This window comes from Fulmarus glacialis, unplaced genomic scaffold (genome assembly GCF_000690835.1).
Source record: "Fulmarus glacialis isolate BGI_N327 unplaced genomic scaffold, ASM69083v1 scaffold9562, whole genome shotgun sequence".
NCBI classification, from domain to species: domain Eukaryota; kingdom Metazoa; phylum Chordata; class Aves; order Procellariiformes; family Procellariidae; genus Fulmarus; species Fulmarus glacialis.
This window is the reverse complement of record NW_009198413.1, coordinates 34,949-48,550: the sequence shown is the minus strand read 5'-3', so window position 1 is coordinate 48,550 and position 13,602 is coordinate 34,949. Positions and strand designations below refer to the sequence as shown.

The 13,602-nt window shown below is 35.2% G+C and overlaps 1 protein-coding gene across 1 annotated transcript in view; it reads right to left on the bottom strand.

Moving 5' to 3' along the window:
- Positions 1-13,602, bottom strand: part of C2CD5 (C2 calcium-dependent domain containing 5) — a gene marked incomplete at its 5' end in the record, with an annotated part of 63,069 nt that overhangs the window by 18,292 nt on the left and 31,175 nt on the right. The window contains 5 exons of the mRNA XM_009572887.1: positions 109-273; positions 1,361-1,547; positions 3,613-3,804; positions 5,581-5,676; positions 8,203-8,317. Coding sequence (XP_009571182.1) covers positions 109-273; positions 1,361-1,547; positions 3,613-3,804; positions 5,581-5,676; positions 8,203-8,317 — 755 coding nt within the window. The remainder of the gene's footprint in view (positions 1-108; positions 274-1,360; positions 1,548-3,612; positions 3,805-5,580; positions 5,677-8,202; positions 8,318-13,602) is intronic.

Sequence of the window (13,602 nt, the reverse complement as noted above, 5' to 3'; positions counted from 1 at the left end):
CAACTTATGTTCCAAATGAATCAGTCAGTAAGAATTCATGGATATACATGGCATATATCTGTTTGACTCAGAATGCGTTATTTTTAAGAATATAAAAGCTTTACTTACTGGAGGATTAATCTCGTAAAGTTCCTTGTTTTTTGCTATCGTATCATTTATTTTCTTTTGCATGTGAGATATATGCTGCTCATAGGTGCCATCATTTGGAGTCTTCCCAGCAATCTGAATACCACCAGGTGTTGGCAAAGCTGCTAGATACACACCTGTTGCAGACTTTTAAAAAGTCATTAAGAAAAATGACAATTACATAAGCAGGTATTTCTAATATTTTCATATAAAGTTTTCCATAATGCTTATGCTATAATGGACAGCATTGTGACATATACATTACAGCATGATCTCTTCCCATAATAAATGGATCTCTCTCTCCTGTTCACTTATTAAAACAACCACTAATTCTTTTAATAAACTCTCTCCTTCTCATGGGTCTTTTCCATGGTGGAGCTCTTAACTTACCTAAAAGGTCCAAACAAAATACGAATTAAAACCTCTGCCCTAGTATATTTTGCAAGGTGTATCTGACAAGCTAAACACTTCAAGAATATTATTACTGTTACTCTTAGGCAAGAGATGGTTTCAAGGATTTAAAACTTGGCCAAACCATTTACAGTATCACTGAAGTTGTGACAATCCCATTTCTATTTACAGAAAACAGATCATCAGTTCAGACAAAAGAACATGCAAGCCAGTCAATATTACCCAAGCATCCTCTTACACTGATGCAGGAAGAAGCAGCATATTTCACTATTCTAACCTCACATGACAGAACGAGGTTAGAAAATATTGTTAATAAACATTTCTTGACTATCTCTAAGACACTTCCAATCTATCATTTGTTTCTTCAGTGCCATCAAAGAAGAGGCAACAGACCTTTCTTGTTGGCAACTAACCAAAAGATTTATTAGGAGACTTAATTGACCTTATTTGTCATGGAACTGTAATGCAACTTGAGGAACAGGGATCTCTTTGACAGGACTTTTAAAGAAGAACACAATCATTTTTCTACAATTTATGCCATTAAACAATTTAAAGTTTCTTTTCCTCTCATCTTCTTTCTAATAATCTCGTCTTCCTAACAGAGTTTCAAGAGATTCAAATCTTCTTTTTCTGGTGCTGAAAAACAGTCTATCCTGATTTGTCAACAATTAGCCACCTAAATTCTTTCCACCACTTCATTTATTCTTAAAATGACATTTTAATATACCTAGTTACTCTGAATTCCACAACACTTGTATGTCTTTGTGTCCTGAAAAAGTACTGTAAGAAAGCAAAAGAATCCCAAGATTAAAACTGTACTTACTGCCAACCCCATTAGCATATTTTCACCCACAGTGATCTGAATTCTCAGCCCAAATAAAGCATTCATTCCTCTCAGCTTAAGTTTATTCATCAGTTGGGTGTGCACTTCATATTCCATAAATGGCAAGAGATTACTGATAGATGTCGCATTTGCTTCAGCTTGAGCTTTCTTCTTCAGACGGCATAACCTGACAATACGAAACAGTACATGACATCAGCAGATAAACAGTTTTAATGGACTGTTGAAGACTGAAAGTGATCACAGGGTATTTTGATTTTTTTCCCTCATTGTGTAACCTAATATAAACAGTTTCTTTTTAATGTATTTTAAAATCCTGTAAAATATTAAGTTCTCATCAGGAAGATCAAGGCAGACTGAGGCACTGAGTCTCAATAAGTAAGATTTGATTTTCATTTTTAATAGGAAACTGTGTATTTATATTAATAAAAACGAGTAACATAAAAAGTAAACTTATGAAACAGAACAATACATAACCTTCAGCAACATTAAAAAATATTCCCTATCAAAGCAGAATACAAAAATTACAAATACTGTATTTTTGCAAATCACTGAATGAAGTAATGTTTCCTTTCTTAAAACATGCTTAAGGACTGTTATTAGACAGAAACAACATGCATCACACAGGGTTTTTGTCATAATAGTCTGACAGCACCAAATAACTATGCAACGTAAAGAAGTTTTCTACAGATTCCAGATAACCAGCTACTAGATGTTTGGCTAAATATATTAATACTCCCATGATACAGCAGCAACTCTTAAAAAATTGCCCTGCTCACTTTTGTCAAAGCAAATACTGAAGACAAACACAACTTCTCTGCTATTGCGAGTTGCCTGGTATTTGTTAAATACGCCCCCACAAAAATAGATTATTTCAAGGGACAGTTACTGCAGCCCATTTCAATTGAGCCTCAGAACTGATGAGTTGTATTCTTCTAGATTGCTGCAACTGTAAAATAAAATGTCAGTTCTTTACAAGAACTCCTTGAGACTATCTTATTTGAAAATTTGTATTTTCAGCTTTTCTTCTAGTAAGACCCCAAATGCAACCACCTATTTCTGTTGCTGCAAACCTCTTAAACAGTTCAGGTACAAGCATAGGAAATTATATCTACTGGTAGAACTTTTAAAATTCCTATTAATAAAGTTATTCAAGGCACACTTTGGAATAAAGAAAAAACGGAGTGCCCTCACAGCTCAAGCATAACCAGACTAAAAATACTTATCTTAGAAGAATAAAAGAAAAAGCATAGAAATTCCATCTCTGACTATATTATGTTAGTCATATTCCACTCTTTGGGTTTAGTCCCATAAGCTGAAATTCAAACCCTACACCAGGGGGGTCCTCTCTCCAGACTGAACAAGTCCAGCGCCCACAGCTTCTCTTCATAGGGCAGGTGCTCCTTACTCCCTTGGTGGCCCTCCACTGAACTTGCTCTAGTTTTCTGATGTCTGTCTTACTGTCAGAGGAGGACAAAACTGGACAGGTATCATATTGTCTGGTCCCACTCATTGTGGTGTAACTGGCAAACTTGAAGAGAATGCAGTCCATCATCCCCTCCACATCATTAAGATGTTCAGCAGGACAGGTCCCACTGCAGACTCTATTATACTTGTCATGGCCATCCAGGTAGGTTACCAACCATAAACCACTACCCTCTCAGCCCCACCATCCAGCCAGTTATTTATCCATGTAGTTGGCCACCCATACAGACTGTACGTAGCTAACCCTTCCTTCTTTACCTTTTATTCCCTTTTCCAAATTCAAATTCAAAGACCATAAACTGGACATAGCCAACAATTCTACAGAGATGATGTTCAGTTACGGACATCAGCACAGAATTAACACAACTGACTTAAACAGTTCATTGAGTTTCCACTGCAATAGCTGTATCTGACCACGTCAGTAGACCCAAACAGTAAGTTAAAGCATGAAAACTCTTGCATCCAGGCAGACAAAATATAGCAATTGCCATAGGCAATTTAAAAAAAAAAACAAACAGAACATTTACCCAATGTCCATCAATATGGGTAAGTTAGCAGATGTCTATCAACAGACATGACACGTAACAAAGGGAGGAGAAGGCTGTCGTCCTCCTGTACCCTGATACACTGTCATTAACTCTTAGCAATTCAACATAAAAATTTAAGGTTTGATGACATACTGGATTTTAGCAACAGGAATTCTTTCAAAGATCTCCAAAACCTTACTAAGGAAACATTTTGACAGATACCTGGCTTGAATAAGACATCCCTTCCCAATAACTATTGCCTCTACAGGAAGATCAATTGTGGTGAAAAGGACGTCAGGAACTTTTTGCTTCCTGCAGTTGTAACAGTAAGTGAGGTGAGCAGGGAATGGCATGTTCAATTCATCATATGGTATATGGCAAAATCCACAACCTGGTGGTGAAGCTTCTTCAATCCTAAAAATACATTATGGAGAACATACTTAAAACATCTGCATCTTATTAACAATGATCAATACATGCACATATGTATAAACACCTACAGATACCTACTTAAATCATACGCTGCAGCTATAGTCTGCTCCATCACATCAATGTGACAAGTATTGCATTTTATGAATTAGAAGAATAAAATCAGGCTGCACACTACTAGCTAAAATGCTATAAATAAAACTTGCATTGAAACTTGGTATGAAGGATTCAAGAAAACGTAAATACAATGACCAACGATTTATATAAACCTAAAACATTACTGAGCTGGCTTTAGGCATTATGATTTCTAAATGTAGTCCATGGTACAACAGTTGTACAGAGAATGGGCTGTACCAAATACAAAGAAAAGTCTCTTTTACATGGGTTGTGTCCAAAAACCTCACAAACCTAATGAGCAGAACATAAATAACAAACCAACTATCCTACTGAGAAGCAGCACAATATATATTAACATTGTAAGAAGAATAGTAAGATTATTTCCTAAGATAAGGTATTAGGTAAAACTTGTTATTCACTTAGAACACTTAGTCCCACTCGCCCGTAAGAAATATCCAGGAATGACCACTATAAAAATACGAACAAGGAAAGCATAGGCTAACTGGATCACTGCAAATTTATTCTGTTTCACATAAACAATTCTTCTCAGTGAATTTTAAAGAGATGCTTAAGCAAATCTGACAGGTTTGGAACATTAGTTATCATAGACTTTGGCAAATACATTTTGTCTCAAACATGGGCTTTGTTTGCTTAGTTGTTGTACCTTCCTTTGGCATTTCTAATCTATGCCAAGACTCTTAGTATCACCAAAATACAGATTTTGATAAAAATGCAATTTTCTTCATATTATGAACATGACGTTTCTTTCTCTCCATCATATAGTGAATACAGAAACAAATATTTCTGTTCTGGCTACAGTTTTCAAAAGTCTATCTACACAAGAAGATAATGGCCTCCTGCTAACGAAGTAAAAGAATAATAAATAATACTATGTTAGCAGGGTTATTATGGAAAAAGTAATGCAAGTGCTAAGGTGTAATAAATAGCCTTACTTACGACTACAATAATCCCTTGAAATATTTGATGACTATCCTGACAAACACATAATAAATTACCAATACGCATTAGTTAATCTAATTATTTTTTCCCAAAAATAACTGTTTGTCAATACTTATTCTTCAAATTTTATTTGCAAGAGCAGAAACAAAGGGAAACTTCATGTTTTTCCTTCAGTTTCATGATTTTGTTCATAAACTTATACTAAAACATACATCTTCTGTAAAAATCTGGCACCATCTTTGATTTACAACCAAGCTATTTTATCTCCCATACAGCTCTTAAATAGTATATATAGAGCATATATACACATATCACAGTCACAGCAGTTTTTGGCTTACATAATTTATCATACATCTGTCATTTTTTATAGTGTGATATAAAGTTGGGACAGATACCTGAAGAGCGGCAAAGAAAAAAACGGAGTTATGATCTGTGGTTAGTAGTCAAATGTGTTACCTTATTCAGACTGTTAGAAATAAAAACAGAATATCTAATTTGGTGCAGAGTTCCATTACTTCTGTTGTTGTTGTTGTTAGTGAAAAGCAGTAAAGTGGTTGGTCCCGCATCCTGCACTGTAACACTGTAACCTACCCTAATAGAGAAGAACTATCTTGGCTCTGAGGAAAAAAATCAACCTCTCCCTTCTCTGACCCTATGGAAAAGAAGCCAGGCTGCCATGACAACCTTTGTTCCAAACAGCCTTCCATGATGCCATCCTGAAGAAACCTAGGGTTCAGTACAGCTGCTGTGCCAGACGCGGACAAAATACAGACCTCTTCACTATAAGAGAAAAGAATTACAACAAAGTGAATTCCTACTACTTAGTGCTACTTTTATTTAAAACTTAGATTAAAAGGCTGGTAAAAAAGTCTCAATAAATTCAATATAACTATTAATTTTGTGCATTTGTGCAATTTTATCCATGAAATCTCACAAACAATCCTCTTCTGGTATTTAAACTTACACATTGTATAAGTAAGAGACGCAGAAGGATTGAACAGAAAGACTAAAGAGCTTTGCCCTGTGTTATAAATAATAGGCTGTAACATCACAAAGGCTACCCAGGTTTAAGTACTGGTTTCAATACTATGGTTAATAATGCAAAGAAATCCAGCCAAACAACAAAAGCAAAGAAACATTAAAAAAAACAAGGCATAATTGTTTACCAAAGTAAAATGGAAGTTGAGAGCTTCATGATCTTATAAACATTCACTCTCAAAGTTACAACACAACACTGACAAGGGTGCTTCTTGGAGGATAAAAAGTAGCAAAACAGTAAAATTTGACTATGAACAACTACAATAATGGTACATTTAGCATGTAAAGTAACTGACCATATTCATGATTTAGCAGAGTTAAAGCTCTCAGAGGTGCAAACTATGATCACGTAGCTTTTAATATTTCTTAAATTGTTAAATAAGAAACAGATCTCTAACATTCAGTACTTAAAATACTATATTGGAAAAAATACGGAGAAAAGCTTTCCCACGTTTTCTAGAATGATAGATGAGCCTTTTTTATTTCTTGTTTCTCTTTCCAGAATAATTTTTCATATATAGCACGTCTGGCAGACCAGTACTTACAGACAGAGCCTTGCCCTTTAAGCATGGAATAAAACTGAACTGGCAAGTAAGCATGGGAACTCTAATGAACTATTTTATCAATGATCAAATACTACCGCATTAAATTCCATAAGAAAAATGAAAGCGTGAAATAACCCAGTAACTGATTGCCTATCTATACTCTGTACATTCTTTCGCCATAGTTAAGGTAGAAAGAAGTACAAAATATTCATGCTTTTTACAAGGAGACTGACAGCCAAGGGAATAAATCTTCCATTTTCAGTGTAAGTTCATCCCTCAGTGATGGAAACTTGCACATTCCAATTCTGAGGTAAACATGATCTTTAATACACCAAGCAAGACAGGACATAACCAGACAAGACAGCATAAGGAATACAAACCATGCCTTGCCTGTAAAGTAGTTCTCCTGTTTTCCTACTCTACTAGCACAAGCACTTGACTTCCAAAAATTGTTTTCAAGTTTTGTGAAAGATCAATATATTTGGTGGGGTTTTTTTAACCTGCAGTGAAGCAATAAATGTGAAGGAGCAACAGATGTGAAGTAATCAATGCTGTGGCTTTCAGACTGATCATTTCTGGTTATCTTACTACTTTACCAACAGACGGTGTGCACTCAATTAAAGCACTGTATAACTCCCTATTTCTTTCTTCAACTTATCAATTGCAAAATAAAACGAAACTTCTTTTTCCAACTTCTCTCTTTAAAAAAGCAAATTCTTAGTGCTTTTTCTTCAAAGTATTTAGGCAAAATCAACTTAACAGAAAACAAATTCAGATGTCTGAGTTTGCTTCAGTTACTTTCTTTAAGTAATTCAAAACAACTAGTGAGCCAGAGCACTTTTCTGTTTGACAGAAAATCAGACATACTTGGCCCCAGGAGGAGCTCTTCATAGATTACTCTCCAGAGCTAGAAAGAGACACAACCTTTCCTGGGCCAGAGAGGACGACAAATAATTAGATGAATCCCAAATTATTTCTCCCAACCTCCAAGCCTCTCACAAAGTTTGTTATTAAGCCACCAAAATACACAAGATTGGAATTTTCTTAGCCAAAGGGAATACAGTAAGAGACCGGAGTTTTGGCCTGAACACGATACAGGGCTGGGGAATTCAACCTCAGAAAGACTACTGCAGAGCTGCAGTTTAATATGTTAAAACACTACTGAAGTACAGAAAGATAAAAATAATGACATGCATTTTCCAGAAAGAAATACAGAACGTTTACACCTAAAGTATTTGAGATCTATCAGGCAGCATATTCTCCTTTAACTTAGAGTTAATACATTCCTAGTAAAGAATTTGTGACTTAAGTTTGAAGTTTAGCATTTAAGTACTGGTCTGCCAGTTGTCACCCAATAATGAAACTGCAATACATACACTTTTAGGAACAGTCTTAACTATTTAGGTAGATTAGGTTTAGAAAACTTCATAGATAAATTAATACTGTTACTACAAAAGCAAACATGAAAATTTTTTTAAAAAGAAAAACTGCAATGTTCATTAGAAAAAACTTAAAACCCAATAAAAACCCAACCCAAAACATATTTCAAAAAAAAAAGCAGCACAACAGTGAAATCTCAGAAAGTTACTTTAACAAACTCTCCGAAGTAGGCATACTAGACAGTACCAACAACAGTGTTGAAATAGTTCATAATTTTTAATCCACTGAAGATGAAATAAATTTTCTGTGGCATTTTGAAAATCAAATCATCATCATGATTTACCAAATGCTAGTTGATTCACTGTAGCCCACTACAGCATGACAACCCAATGCCTTGGCATGGGATTTTATTTCTTGTCTGATTTCTGCCCACCATGCATCTCGTGTCTCTGGTTCATCTGAAAGACAAAGTATAAATCAGTTCACTATTCTGCACCATGCTAACATAAAGCTTCATGCAATTAATCTGAAAAGTCAAATTTTTCATATTCAAGTGTTTTGTTGTACTGGACACTTTTTATTTCCTAGCTATCGCACTCCAAGCAAACACTAACGGGGCTTTTTCATTAATTTTCTTGTTTATCACCCATGTGAACAGGTTCTGACAAATTACTGCATTCTTGTTGTTGTCCATATGACAGGTAACACCAAAATACTGTAGATACTGTTCCAATCTCTACCCACTTGAAGACCATACTGTCAGTTTTCAACAACACGAGAGCAGCATGTAACTTGCAACAAAGCATCACAGATACTCTGTAATATTGAAAAACTAGTAGTAGTAGTAGTAATGAAACAGTATTTGTAGTAATAAAACAATATTTTACTTCGGTATACACTTGACATCTTTGAAATAACCTCAATAGTTTTTCCTACTGCAAGCAGTTCTCTCTGTTAACCAGATTTTAAACATATTTGTTCAAGACTGTATCACTAATCAAACACACAGCTCTGTGGTCCTCATTTCAGCACTTCTAACTTTGAGAAGCCACAGGTATTTGAAACTACTTCTACATTAACATTAAGAAGTACAAGACGTATGTTGACTATGTATTTGTCAATGCTTCTTTGCTTCAGTAATCTGACAACTGCACCTTTTTTCTACCCACCCCCTCCATGGATTCTAATTACCTTTATTGTCTTTGAGGTTATATGTTAAAATGTATCCTACCTGCTTTTCTTGAATATTACGTTAAAAATGCAGAAAAGAGTGCTACTAGAGTAAGTTTATGCAATCCATTTATTTTAACTGTTCAGCAACTAGTTTCCCAGAAATAAAGCTCGCCTCACAAGCTTTTTACATATGAAGTAAACAAGTGTTGTCATTTACAATTAGACTTTGTCAACTGTTTCTTTTTTTCAAAATGGCTTACCTGTACCAATGAACTTAGTTGAAAACTATATTAACTGTTGATACATAAAATAAGGTGGAAAACCAATAACAAGCAATAGGCACTCAGATGCTACAAACAGTTCTGAGTAGGTAAGATTCTTATACAATTCCCCTGAAATCAGCTGAACTTTGCACAGGTTCAAACTTCTAGCCATTGAGATCTCCTTGCTGAATTGTAATTTAAAATATCAATGTCAAAACCTGAGATTCATTTGGAACCAATTTTGTACTATCAGGAATATTTATAAATTTAGTGTATGATAACTCTGTATCATACACTAGGTTCTCAGACAACATGACAAACAAAAATGAAAAATGCAGATATACGCATATTTTGAAAGTTGCTGAAACAAAAATATTGTACGGCAAGATGTATTGAATTTACTTCAACTTTTCATTTAGAACTAGGCTTTCAGCTTTCTAAAATAAACTAATGATCATTTTCTAATTAAAAAAAAAAAGAGCACAAAGGTATGTATATTCAACTATACCTAACTTTGGATGTTAATGCTTGTGTAACTCATAGCACTGTACTAACAGCAGCCTTGGATGTGCAGACTGGAGTTTATGCCACCTTTGCTTTAAAGAAATGAACACTGAACAGAAAAAAAAACCTGCAGTGATAGTTCTTATGAAGGTTCTCCGCAATCAAGACAAAATATACACATTAAGACACAAAACAAACCAAGGATTTTCATGAACTGTATCAATCATGTTCCATTATATCCGAGTTTACCTTCAGCAGGTTTCAATGGATTACTAGTACAATCTCGAGGCACTGCACTTCGCTGTTTCTCAATGTGGAAACACTGTTTAAACACTTTCACTGACTGGGAAAATCAAATGCTCGAGATGATGCACAGTAATCGTGACTCTGATGGCTGGAGTACCTGCTAGCAAGGTTTCACACTTCTCAGCTTTCAAAAGCTGAGAATGATGCAGAAATAACCCACTACATCATAGGGCTGGAGTTCCCAAGCTCAGCCATGAGAACCATTTGTGGTACACATAAAGGAAAGTGGGAGGCAAAATGTCTTCTCTTTTCTGTGTGCACCTCTATCTGAGCAGAGGCTGTGATTGCTGCCACCAGTTAATGGCACTAGTGGTAGGTGAACGGACCAACTTTGGAAATCCATTTTAAGGCAAAGGCTACATCATCTGACAAAACGGAGAGCTGTATAGGAGACCACAAGCACATTCTGTAAATGTTATCACTAACTCTTCATGGTGGAAGGGACACGGATCTTGGGAGCAATTCCTCCTTCCCCATCCAATCACGGACACGAAGATTGCTTATCAATGTGTGTTTTTCTCTATAACATAAAAGTGTAAGTAGTTGGAAAAGTGGTTCACTGACTATGCAGAACAATTTTTGCTCAGTTAGACTTGATCACAGGCAGCTGGCTATAAACACTGACTGAATAGCCACACAAATTTTTGTACTTCACAGAAAAATACTTGCAAAGGAGAAGTAACCTTTTTCTAGACATAAACAAAGACAAAAAAAGCCAGTTTTACTAAATCATCACTTTTCTCTTCACACCTTTAAGCACCTTTTGGCAAAAACTGCTCCTACTTGTCACCAATGATCTTTCTATGACAAAAAGTGCAAGAAAATTTGAAGTCATGACGAAGGAGTTGAAAGTGAGCAACAGGTGAAGCGACTGGGGATGAACAGGGAAAGTGCTGTGGAATAAACAATAAGATTACAAACAAGAATATGACACTGAAAAGGTATGTATCCATAGTAAAAACTGAAACAGAATGAAATGTTGAAAGGGAACAGATATGCTTAAGGGGAACAGAAAAGGTAGAAATAGTAGTGACGGGTCCCAAACTATATGCAAACATTTAACTTTCCTCCACAAAAATTTATAGTTTAAATTGAGGTTTCGGAACAAGTTCCCAAGAAAGTTAACACAATTTTCTCACCTAACTTATCTACAAGAAAGCCTTATCATAATGGAAAGCACATATTGTTGTAAAGTTGCTAAACACTATGTCTTGCTAAAGCAACATTTAACTCTTTTCTCTGAGAATCTGTTCAACATCAGAATTAACAAAACTGTTAACTACTGTAATATCATGGATCATTTTCAGTCTTTAATTAGAGATAAGAACAATTTTCCAGCCATTGACTTCAGTGTTAACAGGATCAGGCCCAATATCTTTCAAAAAATCCAACAAACTATCATTGCACAAGTTCAAAAATTTCTATACGAGTCATGCATAAACAAGCGTTTGTAAAGAAGACTGGGTCCTCCGCTTAAGACATTTAATTGAGGTTTTTTCTTCTCCAGAAAGAGGCTAAAAATACGAATCAGTATGTTTTTATATAAATACTGTACATTCACCGTTTATAGGAACTTACCTTTGCCTATTAAAACACAAAATGATTGTCTACAATTAAAATCAAACACCATGACATTGCAATAATAAATTGATACAAAACACTGAATGCAGTGCAATGTGTAGCATTCATATTCTTCTGACAAGTATTTTAACAAGCAGCCTTTTTTGACACATGAGCCACACAATTTCACATGGGGATGCCATTGTAGCATTTACAAGTTTAGTAAAGCTAAGGATTTACATAAACAATTAGAGTTAGGGAAGCAGGATGGCATGTGTCCAGTACACTCCGTAAGAGTGTCTGTTGTTGTTTTTTGCTAAGGCAAAAGCTTAAGAACTAAGGGTTTGCAAAGCAGATTCAGCAGACAGTAGCCAGAAACGGTGGGTATTTTGGCGCATGCTTGGATCAGGTGACAGTACAGACTGAAAACTATGGCAGCTCACTGAAATGGTTACAGAAAGTAATGGCCCTGGATTCTAGGTGGAAGCAAAAAGGCAAGCATACATAGCACTCGATCACAAGCTTTTCTAGCAAATCTACCGAGTAGTTTATAGCAAGGTTTATCTACAACTTTAAGCAAAAAAGTTTGCAAAAATTACACTGCTACTATGCGCCCTTTATTGGAAACCAAAGACTGAATATTAAACCTACTTTTATTAATGTTTCAAAATTGGCATGATATTTATAACAAAGTGGAAGCAAAGTACACTGTTTCTAGAGATGAAGACTTGAGAAACAATGTTGTCAACAGTACAGTATTCTACAAAAACTGTGTGAACTCAAAACCTCCTCCAACTGAAACTTTCCAAACTTTATTAAGCAGCTTTAGAAGATATGAACAGCACTGTATTAATTTTGTGCCCTAAGTGTTCTTCAAGTCAGTTCCATCCACCACCAAGGCACCTATCTCTTTCCTTCAAAATATGAGGTCGACTTCTTCTATGAAGCTGTATTGCAGACAGGACAACATCCTGTCCAAATCTTTCACCTGGAGATAACCCTAGACACTATCAATACTTTCTGATTCGTAAGAAGCAACACCTTTCCAAAGTTATTTGCTAGAGGTTCACTTGTACAGGGCCTTTCAAGATTTAGCCAGAATCTGCATTATTCTAGGTCTATACAGATTTTTAAAAACTGAAGAAAAATTAAGAAGATTGGTCTCTTGATTACACAGACCATACTCAAGAGTTATCGTATTAAAGCTGAATCCCTAGACATCCTGAGACAACTACTCTGAAATAGGAACTGTATGATTCATTTCAACCTATTTTAATATTGTATAATTTCATAAATATTTACATTTATCACGTAACATTCTGAAATGAGGAGGACAATCATCCTATGAAAGTTTTCACAATCTACAAATGACTCATTGTTCTGTTGTCTCAAAAATGGCAATGGAGGCACCAATAACATTCTTTCAAATTCAATCTTTGAGTCTTTCACTAGGTAGAGCCATTATCCACACCTTCCTTATCCCCTTATTCTTGTATCTTCTTCATTAAAACCTATTAATCAGCTTATACAGAAAAGTGTTGGAATTTTTGTAGGTTTGTTTGGGGTTTTTTTGTTTGCTTTGGTTTGTTTGTTTGGTGGGGGTTTTTTTGTTTGGTTGTTGTTTGTTTTTTTTTTTTTTTTAAGAGACCTTTGTTAGGTTTACAAGCACCCTTCCCTAGACCTTGAAGTTTAATTTAATCCTCTCTGGTTATCCCATAAATACTGAAATTTCCTATCATCTTTCTAAAATATTTAGCAATTAAGTAAGTGTACAAAAAGCCAAATTCTCTTATCTGTAAAGTTTAAACACAAAACTTAGGTAGCAAATAACTAAACCTACAACAGACTAACCTAAAACTTTCAAAAGATTTTCAAAGCCACTCCATCCTTTTTTAAAAATTACTCCCTATATTCATCTTTAAAACTAAAAGATGTGA